The 15,993-nt window shown below is 41.6% G+C and overlaps 1 protein-coding gene across 1 annotated transcript; it reads left to right on the forward strand.

Annotated features, from left to right (window-relative positions):
- Positions 1 to 6,060: 6,060 nt before the first annotated feature.
- Positions 6,061 to 15,547, forward strand: LOC137093205 (pregnancy zone protein-like). The gene is made up of 34 exons (XM_067457967.1): positions 6,061 to 6,257; positions 6,712 to 6,895; positions 6,969 to 7,125; positions 7,213 to 7,265; positions 7,388 to 7,408; positions 7,499 to 7,664; positions 7,746 to 7,830; positions 7,905 to 8,019; positions 8,088 to 8,208; positions 8,298 to 8,407; positions 8,500 to 8,670; positions 8,751 to 8,975; positions 9,054 to 9,266; positions 9,342 to 9,491; positions 9,882 to 10,019; positions 10,104 to 10,179; positions 10,378 to 10,546; positions 10,634 to 10,859; positions 11,970 to 12,093; positions 12,167 to 12,288; positions 12,366 to 12,417; positions 12,511 to 12,594; positions 12,706 to 12,882; positions 12,974 to 13,049; positions 13,127 to 13,283; positions 13,762 to 13,836; positions 13,920 to 14,082; positions 14,162 to 14,346; positions 14,417 to 14,638; positions 14,707 to 14,828; positions 14,940 to 15,021; positions 15,106 to 15,189; positions 15,262 to 15,367; positions 15,448 to 15,547. The coding sequence occupies exons 1-34, from the start codon at positions 6,175 to 6,177 to the stop codon at positions 15,522 to 15,524; spliced, it is 4,371 nt and encodes a 1,456-aa protein (XP_067314068.1). The 5' UTR covers positions 6,061 to 6,174; the 3' UTR covers positions 15,525 to 15,547.
- Positions 15,548 to 15,993: the final 446 nt, after the last annotated feature.

Consider the following 15,993-nt stretch of genomic DNA (forward strand, 5'->3'; position numbering starts at 1 on the left):
ATGATTGCGATTGAAAGTCATCACATGTAAACACCAGATCGGTTTAGATAACGTCTCATGTAAACAGTTCACTAAATCTTTCAATCGGTAACGTTACACACACAAATGATTACATGTCCTTCACTGATTTGGAGGAGCAGTCGCGCGCAGTCCTACATCACCGGACTAATTTGCCTAATCTTCTCGGAACTTTATCGCGGTCGAAACGCAGACAGCTGCAGGTCTGGGGGGGAGAAAAGTTCCTGTAAAAAAGTTCCTGGTACAAATTGTTCCGGGTAATTTTGGTGGAAACGGGGCTTTAGTCTGATTCAAATTAAATGTATTTTAACTGAATTTGAATGAAAATTAATTTTAAGATTTGTTAAACTTTTACTTGCAGTTAATGCAATTTGAATGTGTTTACAACATAATGATATTAAAGGTATTCTGTACACAGATGTAAAGTACATTACTATTACATTAGCACAAATAGCTACAATAGGCTACTCCTCTCATAATGACACTTAATGTCAAATATCATGTAGAAAACTGACACTTGTAGTTGAGATCATAAATGTGCTGGTCATGTAATTAGAATATCATTAAAATGTTGATACATTTCACTACTTCCATTCAAAAAGTGAAACTTGCATATTATAATAATTCATTACACACAGACTGATATATTTCAAATGTTTGTTTCTTTTAATTTTGATGATTATAACTGACAACTAAAGCTGGGCATACACTGTGCGATTTCTATGCATTTTCAGCAAGGTTACCTACTCACACTGTACGAGTAGATCGCATGCGATGTAAAGCCAAAGCTCGCGATTGATGTGCTCTCACTGTGCGGTCCGACCGTCGAGCGCGTCTTGACTGCTCACACTGTACGGGTGAAAAATGTGCAATAAAACCCCCGTGGCGACGATAGACCATGGTGTATTATAGAGAGGTAAATGCATCAGCTATTGATATCAAGAGGATTTTGAATTTATGTAGGCTATAAAATTAGTATTATTATTAGAGTAGGCCTAGTTTTATTATTAAATTGATATTACATTAATTTGCCCCCTCCCCCCAACAATAATGCATAATCGACACACTGCATAATAAAATAATAGATAGATTACTCCTCACTATTTAAAAACATTTAGCCCGATTAAACAAGGAATTATAGCCTAGGTCTAATTATATGATTAATGTCAGAACACTGCAATAATAATGTCCTTCTCAATGAAAAGTAAGAGCAGATTTATCTAAAAACAACTTGTTTAACACTTGTTTTTTCCACAATATGGACCAAAATAGAAATATTAAGAAAATAAAAAAGAAAGAAAATAAGGCAATAAGCTACGTTATCAGTATGTTGAATTACATTTATCTCTCGTTGTCTGAGAATATGCGCCGAAAGCTTGTCAGATTTTACTTTCACTTTCTGTAGTGAATAGGCCTAATTGACTGGGTTTGAGACTGCGTTTAAGCTGCGCATTGCGTGATATCCACTGACTCGCGTTCATGAAGAAAAAGAACACATTGCAACATGACATTGTGTCAAGATGGAGAAGGTTAAATATTAATTAATATTAAAAAAAAAAAGTTTAAGTAAAACAAGTAAATTAATGATCAACTAGCTAAATGAATAATATGCACTGGATATATACAACACAAACTGGAGGCACAACAGTTTACTTAATTTCTGCTATTTGATATCTGCCTACATAATTAAAGATCTCCCTCTTTTCGTTTTCTTCCTTAATGCTTTTAAAAATAAAATGGTTGAACTTCTGCTTTCGCGCAGGCGCAGTGAGGGGAAATAGGGCAAACAGTTCGTGGCTTTGCTTCAACTGTGCGATAACCTCACGAGGGGCGAGCAGAATTTCTGACATGCCAGAAATTCATCCGACCATCCGATTCCATATCGTGAGAGGTTTGTCGCCCCTCGTTTCCCCCGGTACACTGCACGAACACCTCGCGACAAACGACGCACGATAAACCTGAAAATCGGCCCGACCCAAAAAAGAGTCGCACGAGTCAGAAATCGGCTCGAAATCGGATGAAAATCGCACAGTGTATGCCCGGCTTAAGGAACATCCCAAATTCAGTATCTCAGAGAATTAGAATATTGTAAAAAGGTTCAATATTGAAGACACCTGGTGCCACGCTCTAATCAACTAATTAACGCAAACCTACAGATGGTCTCTCAGTCTAGTTCTGTAGGCTACACAATCATGGGGAAGACTGCTGACTTGACATTTGTCCAAAAGATGACCATTGACACCTTGCACAAGGAGCGCAAGACAAAAAAGGTCATTGCAAAAGAGGCTGGCTGTTCACAGATATCTGTGTCCAAGCACATTAATAGAGAGGCGAAGGGAAGGAAAATATGTGGTAGAAAAAAGTGTACAAGCACTAGGGATGACCACACCCTGGAGAGGATTGTGAAAAAATCCATTATGAAATGTAGGGGGAGATTCACAAAGAGTGGACTGCAGCTGGAGTCAGTGCTTCAAGAACCACCACGCACAGACGTATGCAAAAGATGGGTTTCAGCTGTCGCATTCCTTGTGTCAAGCCACTCTAGAATAACAGACAGCGTCAGAAAAGTCTCGCCTGGACAAAAAGGACTGGACTGCTGCTGAGTGGTCAAAAGTTATGGTCTCTGATAAAAGTAAATTTTGTATGGTCCCAGAGTCTGAAAGAAGAGAGGAGAGGCACACAATCCACGTTGCTTGAGGTGCAGTGTAAAGTGATGGTCAGTGATGGTTTGAGGTGCCATGTCATCTGCTGGTGTTGTGTTTTCTGAGGTCCAAGGTCAATGTAGCCATATACCAGGAAGTTTTAGAGCACTTCATGCTTCCTGCTGCTGACCAACTTTATGGAGATGCAGATTTCATTTTCCAACAGGACTTGGTACCTGCACACAGTGCCAAAGCAACCAAGTACCTTGGTATCCCTGTTCTTAATTGAACAGCAAACTCACCTGCCCATAACCTTGTGAAGAGGAAGATGCGATATGCCAGACTCAAAAAATGCAGAAGAGCTGAAGGCCACTATCAGAGAATCCTGGGCTCTCATAACACCCGAGCAGTGCCACAGACTGATCGACTCCATGCCAGACTGATTTTGAGACTTTCCTTAGTTGTCAGTTATAATCATCAAAATTAAAAGAAAAGAAAACATTTGAAATATATCAGTCTGTGCGTAATGAATGCATATAATGTACAAGTTTCACTTTTTGAATGGAATTAGTAAAATAAATAAACTTTTTGATGGTGTTCTAATTATATGACCAGCACCTGCAGGAGCTAATGATACACATTTCAACAATAAGTTGTACTGGAGTAGGCTATATATATATATATATACTTAGTAAACTATATACTAAACAGTGCCTTGCGAAAGTATTCGGCCCCCTTGAACTTTGCGACCTTTTGCCCCATCTTAGGCTTCAAACATAAAGATATAAAACTGTACTTTTTTGTGAAGAATCATCAACAAGTGGGACATAATCATGAAGTGGAACGAAATTTATTGGATATTTCAAACTTTTTTAACAAATCAAAAACTGAACAATTGGGCGTGCAAAATTATTCGTCCCCTTTTACTTTCAGTGCAGCAAACTTTCTCCAGAAGTTCAGTGAGGATCTCTGAATGATCCAATGTTGACCTAAATGACTAATGATGATAAATAGAATCCACCTGTGTGTAATCAAGTCTCCGTATAAATGCACCTGCACTGTGATAGTCTCAGAGGCCCGTTTAAAGCGCAGAGAGCATCTTGAAGAACAAGGAACACACCAGGCAGGTCCGAGATACTGCTGTGGAGAAGTTTAAAGCCGGATTTGGATACACAAAGATTTCCCAAGCTTTAAACATCCCAAGGAGCACTGTGCAAGCGATAATATTGAAATGGAAGGAGTATCAGACCACTGCAAATCTATACCAAGACCTGTCCCTCTAAACTTTCCGCTCATACAAGGAGAAGACTGATCAGAGATGCAGCCAAGAGACCCATGATCTGTGAGAGAGCTGAGGTGAGAGACTCTGTCCATAGGACAACAATCAGTCGTATACTGCACAAATCTGGCCTTTATGGAAGAGTGGCAAGAAGAAAGCCATTTCTTAAAGGTATCCATAAAAAGTGTCATTTAAAGTTTGCCTGGGAGACACACCAAACATGTGGAAGAAGGTGCTCTGGTCAGATGAAACCAAAATTGAACTTTTTGGCAACAATGCAAAACGTTATGTTTGGCGTAAAAGCAACACAGCTCATCACCCTGAACACACCATCCCCACTGTCAAACATGGTGGTGGCAGCATCATGGTTTGAGCCTGTTTTTCTTCAGCAGGGACAGGGAAGATGGTTAAAATTGATGGGAAGATGGATGGAGCCAAATACAGGAACATTCTGGAAGAAAAACTGATGGAGTCTGCAAAAGACCTGAGACTGGGACGGAGATTTGTCTTCCAACAAGACAATGATCCAAAACATAAAGCATAATCTACAATGCAATGGTTCAAAAATAAACATATCCAGGTGTTAGAATGGCCAAGTCAAAGTCCAGACCTGAATCCAATCGAGAATCTGTGGAAAGAACTGAAAACTGCTGTTCACAAACGCTCTCCATCCAATCTCAATGAGTTTGAGCTGTTCTGCAAGGAGGAATGGGCAAAAATTTCAGTCTCTCGATGTGCAAAACTGATAGAGACATACCCCAAGCGACTTCCAGCTGTAATCGCAGCAAAAGGTGGCGCTACAATGCATTAACTTAAGGGGGCCAAATAATTTTGCACGCCCAATTTTTCAGTTTTTGATTAGCTAGAAAAGTTTGAAATATCCAATAAATTTCATTCCACTTCATGATTGTGTCCCAACTTTATGTTTGAAGCCTGAAATGTTGCAAAAGGTCGCAAAGTTCAAGGGGGCCGAATATTTTCACAAGGCCCTGTATATATATAATAGCATGTGTATTGTTTTAACAAATAAAATAAATTATTTTCCAAGTGCTTTAGTAAATGCCAATATAAAAATATTTGTCCTTATATAAAACATAAAATCATAATCATTTAAAATATGTTTAAGTAAAAGGTAAGTAGGCATTGTTACAAGGTGCATTTTTAAAACGTGCACTTAAGTGTGTTTATACATATTGTCATTGAAGAATATTCTCTTTAATTATATCATTTTATCTGCAATCATTTTAATTATACTTTTAAGATTTTAAGTAAACAAAAAGTACACTTTTAATACAATTAAGCACACTTCATTTTCCAAAAAGGATCTGAACTTTTTAATATAACTCTACAACTACACTGTAAAAAAAAATGTGTTGGTTTTTGTTGGTTTAAATTAAAAAAGTAAGTAACCTGGTTGCCTTAAAATTTTGAGTTTATTGAAATAAAAAATTTGAGTTGTTACAATGAAGGAATTTTTTTTTTTTTTTTACAGTGGATGGCTTGAGAGTTAGTAAATCATAAGGAATTTATATTTTTGGGTGAACTAATAACCCTTTAAATAATTTCAGCTGCTGTTCGTAACTAAAGATTTACAAACAATATATAATGAGAATGTACAACATGAATCCATTTTCCAACACGTGTTTTTGTCTTACCCTGAATCATTATTGTACACTTATAATAAGAGTTTATTTTGGAACTATTTCAGGCCGGTCTGGTACCGTTGCGGAGGAGCACAGTCCCTGCGTGACTCGCCATAGACATAAACAGAGAAGTAGATCCAGCTGCAATGTTCTTCCGCAAAACGCATGCAGTTCTGTTTATTAACCGCTAGAGTGTAAAAAGTTACAGACTGCAGCTTTAAAATACATTAAACGGACTTGCAAATAGCACATATTTCACACATACTGTGTAAGCACATAAATCGAGAACTTTTTGGCTTTACATCCTGTGATCTATTCATACAGTTTGGGTAGGTTACCTTGCTGGAATCGCACTATACATGCCCTTCCGGCAACCCAGTGATTAGGCTACCGGGGCTCTGCCCTAAAGACGGCCTGATTGCCTGTGAGTGCTAAATCAACCTGATCCCAATTAATAAGAGCGGTTCAATAACGCTGCCATCAGTGCAGGATTGAGAACTTAAGCTGTAGAGCAGTGCGACGCTGTACAAAGTGCCGCAGGGTTTCTGAAAGAGACGCTTGAGTTCGGTCTGGTCTTGGATGATTGCTCTTCATGGCTGTGAGGGCGATTTGTGTTTGGAACGGGCTCATTTTAGCCCTTCTCCTCGTTGCTGTGGATGGACAGACCTCAGGGCCGTGAGTAGCATGCGCTTTAAGTGGCAGTAAGGACCACAGTTCTATGTTCAGAAATAGTTTGGCCATAAATCCCAAAAGCGCTGTACTGATGCAAATAACATTGCATGTCAATCTTGAGTTAACTTTAATGCAGTCCTCCTCTCCGAAATCAGTTCTGTCTGTCGGAGTCCTGCAAGGCTCAAATAGACTAGTCTGATTTGTGAATAGTTATCTGTTCAGACTCCTGCTCTATCAGGAACAAACTGTTTCTTTTCATCCAGAATCGTTAAGATCTAACACCCCATCTGCCCATGTCAACCCACCTGCCTACAGAGTCACTTTTGGCTATTTTTTTTTTTATTGGCCATTATGAAGAGACCTGGCAGCCCCTTTATGTGACCGTTCAACCAACATGTACGTGTTCTTACTCGTTTCCCTTTGGCCACTGAATCTAAACTTCATGATGTTTTCACAGGTTATTCATGGTGACTTTTCCTGCTGTGATTGAGTCTGAATCTACTGCCAAATTATGCATAACCCTTCTGAAACCCCAAGAGAGTCTCACGATGACAGTTTCTCTGCTTGATGACACAAATGAGACAACTCAACTTGTGCAGCAGATTTTGTCTAAGCCGTTTCACAGCTGCTTTAGTTTCCAGGTCTGTTGTTATGAGGTTTGGCTTTTTCTTGTCAGTTTATTTTTTTGAGAGTGTTAACTGTGTTTCTCTACAGGCTCCTCGAGTAGATGGCGAATCTGTGCAGAAGCTAAAGGTGGAAGTTCAAGGGCAGGTCTTCAGAGCGACCGAAGAGAGGAAAGTCATGTTCAGACGTTACCTGCCACTGACCTTCATCCAAACAGATAAACCCATCTACAATCCAGGACAAACGGGTGAGCAGTGCATGACTCTTGGTTGAATATTCTAGTTCTGATCATCAAGTGCATGACACAATGAGCATTTACTGCTGTCTTCTTCAGTGAATTTCAGAGTTGTCACCATGGATCCCAGATTTGTGCCATTTGATCAGATGGTAAGACTTGACCATGAACAAACTGTGCAAATAACAAAAATACATGCAGTTTTGCACTCTTTAATGACCGCAGCGTCAATGTTTCCTTTTTAAATGCCTATCCTTTCTGTCTGTCCTTGCAGTACAGTCTGGTGGTGCTGGAGGTAAGAATTTGTTCCAGTGCAAGTCTTTGAATGGCACCAATTAAGCTTTTTGTATGTTTGCTGTTTCTGAGCTGTTAATTGTTTTAATAGGACAATAATAATAACCGGATTGGTCAGTGGACAAACGTTTCCTCAACGCAGTGGATACTGCAGCTTTCTCACGAGTTAAACCCAGAGGCTCAGATAGGGATGTACACACTAAAGGCTTTTATTGATGACCGAATGATCTCCCAAGTTTTTGAGGTGAAAAAATACGGTAGGTTGTGCATGTATAATGTGCAGCAGTTCAATGAAATATCTGAGGTCTTTAATCTAAAGAGTTTCGTTTCTGGTTTAGTTTTGCCCAAGTTTGACGTGACTGTGAATGCACCACAGATGTACAGTGTTGGAGATGTGGGACTGAAGGTTGAGGCTTGTGCCAAGTGAGTAAGGCTTGCATTCTCTCGTCTTGTGGTTGGTCAGTTCTTGATCTTGTTCCCTGTGACTCATTTCCCAGATACACGTATGGCCAACCTGTACCTGGTCAAGCGTTGGTGGAAGTGTGCCGTGATCCCCAGCCATATGTTGTGGTTCCTAATGTGACCCGTCTGTGTCTGAATAAAACCGCAAAGGTGTGACTCCTGCCTTACAGTGGAGGGTGTCTCCTGCTTGTTCTTAAATTTGACTCTTTTTCTACCAGATGAATGCCACGGGCTGTGCCTCCGTTACTGTTGCTGTGTCAGAGTTTTTCAATGCCAAATTTGAATATAATATGCAAGACACATTTCTTGTAAATGTGAATGTCACTGAGGAGGGAACAGGTGAGATATTGGCTTATCTAAACCAACAGTACATGTATGAAGTTGATGTGGTTAGCCAGTTTTTTTTTTCCCCCTTTTTTTGGCCCTAGATGTAGAGATGTCAAAATCTGCTACAGTGTCCATTACATTCGAAGTTGGCAAGGTCACCTTTGTGGACCTCCCAGATTATTTTGAACCTGGATTAACAATTTATGGAAAGGTACCTTTTTTTTTTTTTTTTTTTTTTTTAAATCCCTGGTTGCAGAAGCTTTCACATTGGTTCCCTTTCCTAACCTTGATCATTCCTAACAGATATCAGTGTCTAGTTTTGATGGTACACCCATCATGAACAAAGCGGTGTACCTCCTGGATGGTAACAGCTGGCCCAACAAACTGCTGCTGAATCTGACCACAAACCAGAACGGAATGGCCACGTTCTCCCTCAACACCGCTGCTCTCCCTAAAGCTGGTCTCAGTCTGGTGGTATGATTTGCCCTTTATATTTTGTGACACGAAGTGATTTCTCACTTGTAAGAAACTGATTCTGTTCATTTGTTCCCCAGGCAAGTGTGACTCCAGCGGTTGTTTATAGCTACAAATCACCATACTTCACTACAGATAGGAGGGTTGTTCAGCTTCTCCAACCCGCTTCTGACAACCCATCGTCTAGTGAACTGACTATAGTGACGCTCGCGCAGCCGCTCCAATGTGGTGCTGTGTTTCCAGTGACCGTGAAGTATTCTTTTGTTGGAGAAACTGGTGACTACAATGCTGACATTGTCTATATGGTGAGTGGACATAAGATTTATTTATTAACTGCTTTTGCCTGTCCAGTGTATTTTATGCACCCATTTGTCTTCCGTCAGGTCTTGTCCAGAGGAGTGATAGTCCTCCATGGATTTCAGAGAGTCAGTGCTGGGGCTTCTAATACCGTCACAAGTGGCTCTGTGTCTTTCCAACTGTCTGTCAGTGTCTCTATGGCTCCAGCAGTGCAGATTCTGGCCTACTGCGTTCTGCCCAGTGAGACTGTAGTTGCTGCTAGTGTGTCTTTTGAGACAGAAATGTGTCTCCAAAACCAGGTATGATGTGCACTGGTGTCTTTTGGCTTCAAGAGGGGAATGATGTGCCCTACAGCGTGTTGGTCCTCGTTTCAGGTGTCTCTACAGTTCTCTCCTGATAGAGCCGTTCCTGCTGAGAGAAATGTTCTGACTGTCTCTGCTCAAGCTGGATCTCTGTGTGGCATCAGTGCTGTAGATCAGAGTGTCCGGATCATGGAGCCGGGAAGACGTCTGAGTGCCAAAATGGTATCCATGTGCTGCTGATTTTGTTTCTTGTTGGTTTTGCTTGATTTTAGGTTTCTTTAGAATGTGAGTAATGCTGCTGACTCAATTTGACAAACCTATCCTTTTTTTTTTCTTTTTTTTTTTTAAATGATTGAATTATAATAAGTTTTAGTGTACATCTCTAACAGAGGCCAGCTAGTAGTTCCTGTGTGAGTAAACCTCACTCTGATCTCGAGATGCTCTAGCGACTGACACTAGAGATTGCAGCCTTTAGACTCCTTGTTAGAGCATTCGAGTCCCGCTTGGAGTGGGCTGTTTGACCACGAGGGGTTACACATCTAATGTTGTTAAAACAATGCATTTGGTTAACTTTTCCAGAAGCAAGTGCTGTATAAACTTTCTTTTTCACAGGTGTTTGACTTGCTCCCAGTGCGATCGCTATCAGGTTATCCTTACAGCATTTCGGATGAACCACCGTGTTTTGATATTCTGCCCATTCGTATAGCTCGCAACACTGTTTCTACAAATCAAGCTTACACAACCTTCAAGGTACAAAAGAACTCATGACCTTTTAGCCACTGAATGATACAGCATCAGTGACTTTAAATCCTTTTTTGAATTTGACTCTGACAGAGCCTGGGAATGAAGGTCGCAACAAATCTTGCTGTACGAGCCCCTCCGTGCCAGCTGTATCCCAGCTTCCCTGACAGTAGGTCTATGCAGACATGCTATTTCCATAAATTCCTTCTGCATGTGCTGAACTGGCATTGACTTAAGAGGAATAACCTCCCTTTTTTTTTCTTGAGAATTTTTATTTTTTATGCATTAATGCCATGAGGGTGGTTCTGAAACCCCATGTTTATTCTGCAGACATTGACAGTTCAGAGTAAAATTGCTTCTCTTTCAGTGGTGTTTTTCCGTGGTCCTCGTGTAGAGGAGATGATGATGGCAGAAGGGACTGCTGCTCCAGTACTAGCAATGGCGAGACTGATGGCTCCTCCAAAAGAAGATGCACTTTCTGCTCCTGAAAGGACTTACTTCCCAGACACCTGGCTCTGGCAGCTTGCTCAAGTGGGGTTAGTTGAGCGTCTTGTTTGCTCCTAAAGCTACTCATCCAGCTTCTTTTTTTTTTTTTTTTAAACTATTTGTCTGCTGTCCTTCAGATCCACTGGATCTACACAAGTTCCCCTCACGGTTCCAGACACCATCACCACATGGGAGACGGAGGCGTTCTGCCTGTCTTCCAAAGGTTTTGGTCTGGCACCTCCTGCTCTGCTGACGGTCTTCCAGCCCTTCTTCCTGGAGCTCTCCCTGCCATACTCCATCGTCCGTGGGGAGTCTTTTGATCTGAAGGCCACAGTCTTCAGCTATCTGTCCAAATGCATAATGGTCTGTCATGGTTTTTTTATTTCTGTGTAAAATGTCCAGCCAAATTCAGTCCTGTAGGGCCACTGTCCTGCAGAGTTTAGCTTCAACTTGCCTCAATACACCTGCCTTGAAGGCCATAATTTAGCTGGTTCAGGTGTGTTTATTTTTGGCTGGAGCTAAACCTTGCAGGAGCAGGGTTTGACACCCCTGATGTAAGGGGAAAACTGGTCAGTTTCATCTAGAAGGGAATTATTTATAGAGTTTTGAAAGAGTCACTTATTTATGGCTGAACAAATGACTTGTCAGTACTCCTCTGAACGGGGCATGACTTAACTTGGGGTTTTCACTATTGTTTGGATATTAATGTTCACAATTTAATTGCAAGGTAACGTAAAATCAGCAGGTTAAGACATTAAATTGGTAAGTGTATGACACCAGAACACTACTTTAAATGCAAACAACTATTAGAATAAATCAATATCGCAGGCAGGTACACTCGCATTTACACAAGTTGCAGAAAGAAAAAGGAAAGGATGAGTTAATGAATGATAATCCCCAGTTTCTAGCACTTAAGGCATGCCCTGGATGAATCAATCAGTACTTTAACCCTCCTATTGCTTAGGTGAGGTTATTCCACTTTTCAATCCATGCATCAGTTAAATTAGAATCTGGAAGTATTACTTGCGTTTGAAGTACTTCAGTGGGGTTCTCTTTTTCTCTGGGAAGTGGTGTCTGGTGGCCTGACATCTGCTGAGGTGGCTCACAATAAATTTCACATTATCTGTGGTCTCAACTTCTCACCCCAAGCATAGAGTACAGAGAACCGTTTAGACACTTGAATAAGTCATACGTCTTGCACGGATTTCAGTCAAGCAGTCTTCTGAATTTTGAACGGATACATGCAATGAAAGTGTGCCTTGGCTGGTGCAAATCATCCATTTGATGGTTACTGTCTTCATGGAGCCCACTTCACTTATGGTCCTAGATTGTCAATTTGGGTCAGGAGTGAGTTTGTGTGGAATTTTTGAATGAATCAAATTGAAGTTCATTTGTTTTGGCTTTGCCCCCAAATCCTACAACTGAAGCTAAATGGAGAAGGTCATGTCTTGGTTCCATGTGTTTCTTTGGCAGGTTAAACTGACTCCAGCTTTGTCCACAAACTACTCTCTTAAACCATATGCTGATCCATATTTGTCCTGTCTTTGTGCCAATGGGAGAAAGACCTTCAAATGGGTTCTCTCAGCTTCTGTTCTCGGTCAGTTTTGTACTGTCTGTTTCTAAATTTGGTGTGTGTGTGGTGTTGCTCACTACTTGTCTGTCACCTACAGGAGCCGTCAATGTGACTGTCAGTGCTTCAGCTGAGCCATCCCGGACTCGATGTGGCACTGAAGCCGTGACCGTGCCGACGAGAGGACGCATTGATGTTGTCACTCGAAGTCTACTTGTCCATGTAAGTGTTAAACAGCCTTTTGGAGTTTGATCATGGAGCTCATGCTTCTTTACTGATGTGGTTTGTTGCTTTAATAGCCTGGAGGAGTTGAAAGGACAAACACCAAGAGTTGGTTACTGTGTCCAAAGGGTTTGTTTGCACTCAATGATTCCCAAACATATTCCCTTTACAGCCAAACATAAGCCTAGTGCTCAATACTGATCCTTTCTGTTCGGTCTACAGGAAACGTTCTTTCTGAAGATGTGACTCTGACGTTTCCAAAAAGTGTGATTCAGGGATCAGCTAGATGCTCTGTTTCAGTCCTTGGTAAAGTCTTTATTTTATTTGTGGTTTTTAATTATTGAGTAGAAACTGTCAGGGGATGTTTGGCAGAATAACCTTGTTTCTGATGTGGGCCTTATGCTTCTCCTCTTGTAGGGGATATAATGGGTCGTGCACTGAAGAATCTAGATGGGCTGTTAAAGATGCCATTAGGCTCTGGCGAACAGACTATGATTGTTCTTGCTTCCAATATTTACATCCTGCTGTACCTGAAGGTCACCGGTCAACTCTCCGCAGCCATTAGAGACACTGCCACGGGCTACCTTCAGAGTGGTATGGATGACCAAATCCACTTGCTCTTTGGCATGTCATACTGTTTAACGCCTGTCCTGATCAATTTACATGTGGCTTTTGACCTAATCAGGATACCAACACGAACTGAACTTCAGACACAATGATGGTTCATACAGCCCCTTTATTTATGATGAATCCAATACATGGTGAGTTTCATGCTGTGTATAATCTGTCACCAGTGGTTTGTAAACTCAGTTTGACGTCACGTGATCTCCACGGCCAGGTTGACCGCCTTTGTCCTGAGGTCTTTTGGTCTAGCGAGGCAATTTATCTTCATTGATCCAAATGTCCTGCAGACTGCAAGGGCTTGGTTGATCAGCACGCAGGGTTCAGACGGCTGTTTCGTGCAGCAGGGAATTTTGCACCACAATGATATGAAGGTATGTTACATGTTTCTTAATGTGCTCCAACTAGAGCTGCACGATTAATCGTTTGATGCTCTTGAGTACGACACATGCGATCTTCCAAAATGTCAACTCTGCTGTCTAGTATGGCCGTTTCACATCAGGACCATGAGCGTCTTGTTACGGCCCATGTTAATGAGAGTCGGTGTCACACGGGCAAATAAACCGGCTGCTCCGCTGACACTTGTGATGGGAAACGTAAATCCCTAAAATCTTTGGTTTAAAGCCTGATCATCACAGCAACATTCCAATCTGTTTGCACTGCAGCTGCTCCAGAGAGAGCAGCTGCCGTGTAAAGATGATCAGCTTCAGTCGTTTAAACTATAGCTTGTTATCTGGACATGTGTACTTGGGTAATTCAGTAACTTGTGACTCAGTTTATCCAGATTCATGCAGCTCTAACCAGTAGACTGTGTTCTCGTTCTTCTAAGTCAAATTTGCTGGTGTGTTTCAGGGTGGAGTTGGTGACAGTGTGACCATGACTGCCTACGTTGTTGCATCGCTGCTTGAACTAGGCGTTCCTGTTACAGTAAAAATCTCTCCAGTATTTGTATGAGCTCGTTGCAGATGACTTTCCTGTTCTGGCTGTTGTCTGATCTGTTTTGCTTTCAGGATCCCGTCATTACCAACGCGCTGTCCTGCTTGAGGCCTGTTGTTGGGAACCTGGGAAACACTTACGCCATGGCTCTGCTGGCTTACACCTTCAGTCTGGCTGGAGAGACCACCACTCGATCACAGCTTTTAAATGCTTTGAACAACCGTGCCATTTCGGAAGGTAAGAAAATGATTTACCAGCTTTTTAATAATGTTTTAAATCGAGTACTTTTATCCCATCTGTCTCATCCTTAATAAAGGCTTTACGCTTCATTGGTCTCAGACGACATCTGGTGATACTCTGGCAGTGGAGATCAGCTCTTACGTGCTGCTAGCGCTTCTCACTGAGCAGCCTCTTACAACAGCTACTCTGGCCTATTCTAACCGCATTGTCAAATGGCTGGTGACCCAGCAGAATCCTTATGGAGGCTTCTCATCCACCCAGGTGCCTCTGACTACCAAACATGAGCGCAGTCATTTATGAGTGGAGTTTTTAATCTGGTGCTTGTTTTCAGGACACAGTGGTGGCTCTTCACGCCCTGTCTGTGTATGCTGCTCAAGTCTTCAGTTTGGATGGCTCCAGTACCGTTACTGTACAGTCATCAGTGGTAGGTGGAGACTCTTATAGCTTCACCGTGAATCGGGACAACAGGCTGCTGTATCAGGAGAAGCCACTGAAGAACGTTCCTGGCAAATATAGTGTTAAAGCATCAGGATCCTCTTGTGTGTCTGTGCAGGTCTGTATCTTCAGCTTCTTTTATGGTTTCTGTTGCATAGCAATCTTAGTGCTTTACTTGTACTGTAGGTTGCGTGTTTCTACAACATCCCAACACCCATTAAAGATACCAAAACACTGAGTGTTGACGCAACAGTGACTGGAGACTGCCAACCGCTTGGGGCCAATCTCATGTTGAACTTCACAGTGAAGTAAGAACACCTTTCACTTTGTCCTGAAACCAGCTCTTGTTTGTTCTTCTTACAAAAGGAAGCAGTTCTTGATCCCGTTGACTAAACTGCTTTATTTCCCACGTCATTCAGATACAACGGTGTAAAAGCAAGCACTAACATGGTTATCGTGGACATTAAGCTCCTGTCAGGCTTCGTGGCAGATACGTCACTGGTTCGTGTGTCTAAGGTTTATTCCCAAGATGATTGAAGTGCCTTCAGATGTAACTGTCTGTAAATGATGGTCTCTTCCCCTCAGCTTGGTTCTCCACCCCAATCGTTTGCCCCGCTAGTGGAGCAAGTTGATGCTGATGATGATCATGTCCTAGTGTATCTGAAAGGGGTGAGACCACTGGGTATATTCACTAGCTGCCATCTTGTGTTTGTGCTGCTGTTTATAGTTTCTGTCTCACAGGTTCCCAAAGGAGTCCCCATGAGTTACACTCTTCAGCTGAAACGAGTCCTTCCAGTGAATAATCTCAAGCCAGCGGTCATCAGTGTTTATGACTACTATCAGACAAGTACGCTTTAATCCCTAATCATGCTCTGCTCTGACTTAATTTACTGACCATGATCCAGCTCATTTATGTTCCTCTCTCAGGTGATGCGTTTGAGACTACCTACACATCTCCCTGTCCTTCTGTTGATTCGGTACTGGCTGCAAGAAACATGACTTAAATAAAGCTCCTTTTATACAGTCAGTCTTTTCCATTTTATTTGTCTTGTTTTGCTAGAAGCAAGAAGGTAATAATATGGGACTGTATCAAGGGTTACTACTCAGTGACTCTGAGAGAAGCATTTTTATTAATATAAATGTACGTTATTTGGATACATGCAGCTCTTAAGGTGACGGCAACAACAGACAATTTCTTTTAACACAAATTGACCAACTACTCTTGATCAGTAATTCATACCGTAAGGGTTGTGCAATGTTACCACATTTTGATTCAATATCTTGACTTAGTGTGGCGCTTTACTGGAATCTAAATTTGAACCGTTGGCCTAAAATAAATCCTGAGTTGTGCTGCCTGGAGTATTCTGAAATTCAGTGCCATTAAATGACAGCTGATCAATATATTCGAGAAGGGGGAATGAACAGTGGTAACAAGCTGCAATATACTTGACAGGCATATTTGGGTGTGGAGAG

The sequence above is a fragment of the Pseudorasbora parva genome, chromosome 11, assembly GCF_024679245.1.
Source record: "Pseudorasbora parva isolate DD20220531a chromosome 11, ASM2467924v1, whole genome shotgun sequence".
In the NCBI taxonomy this organism is placed as follows: Eukaryota; Metazoa; Chordata; class Actinopteri; order Cypriniformes; family Gobionidae; genus Pseudorasbora; species Pseudorasbora parva.

Excerpts from the sequence above, each read along its gene's own strand:
- LOC137093205 (XM_067457967.1), top strand. The coding sequence starts at position 6,175 with ATGGCTGTGAGGGCGATTTGTGTTTGGAACGGGCTCATTTTAGCCCTT. Across the intron at positions 7,266-7,387 it reads TTGTGCCATTTGATCAGATG|TACAGTCTGGTGGTGCTGGA; the intron begins GTAAGACTTGAC and ends CTGTCCTTGCAG. Across the intron at positions 12,595-12,705 it reads ATGCTCTGTTTCAGTCCTTG|GGGATATAATGGGTCGTGCA; the intron begins GTAAAGTCTTTA and ends CTCCTCTTGTAG.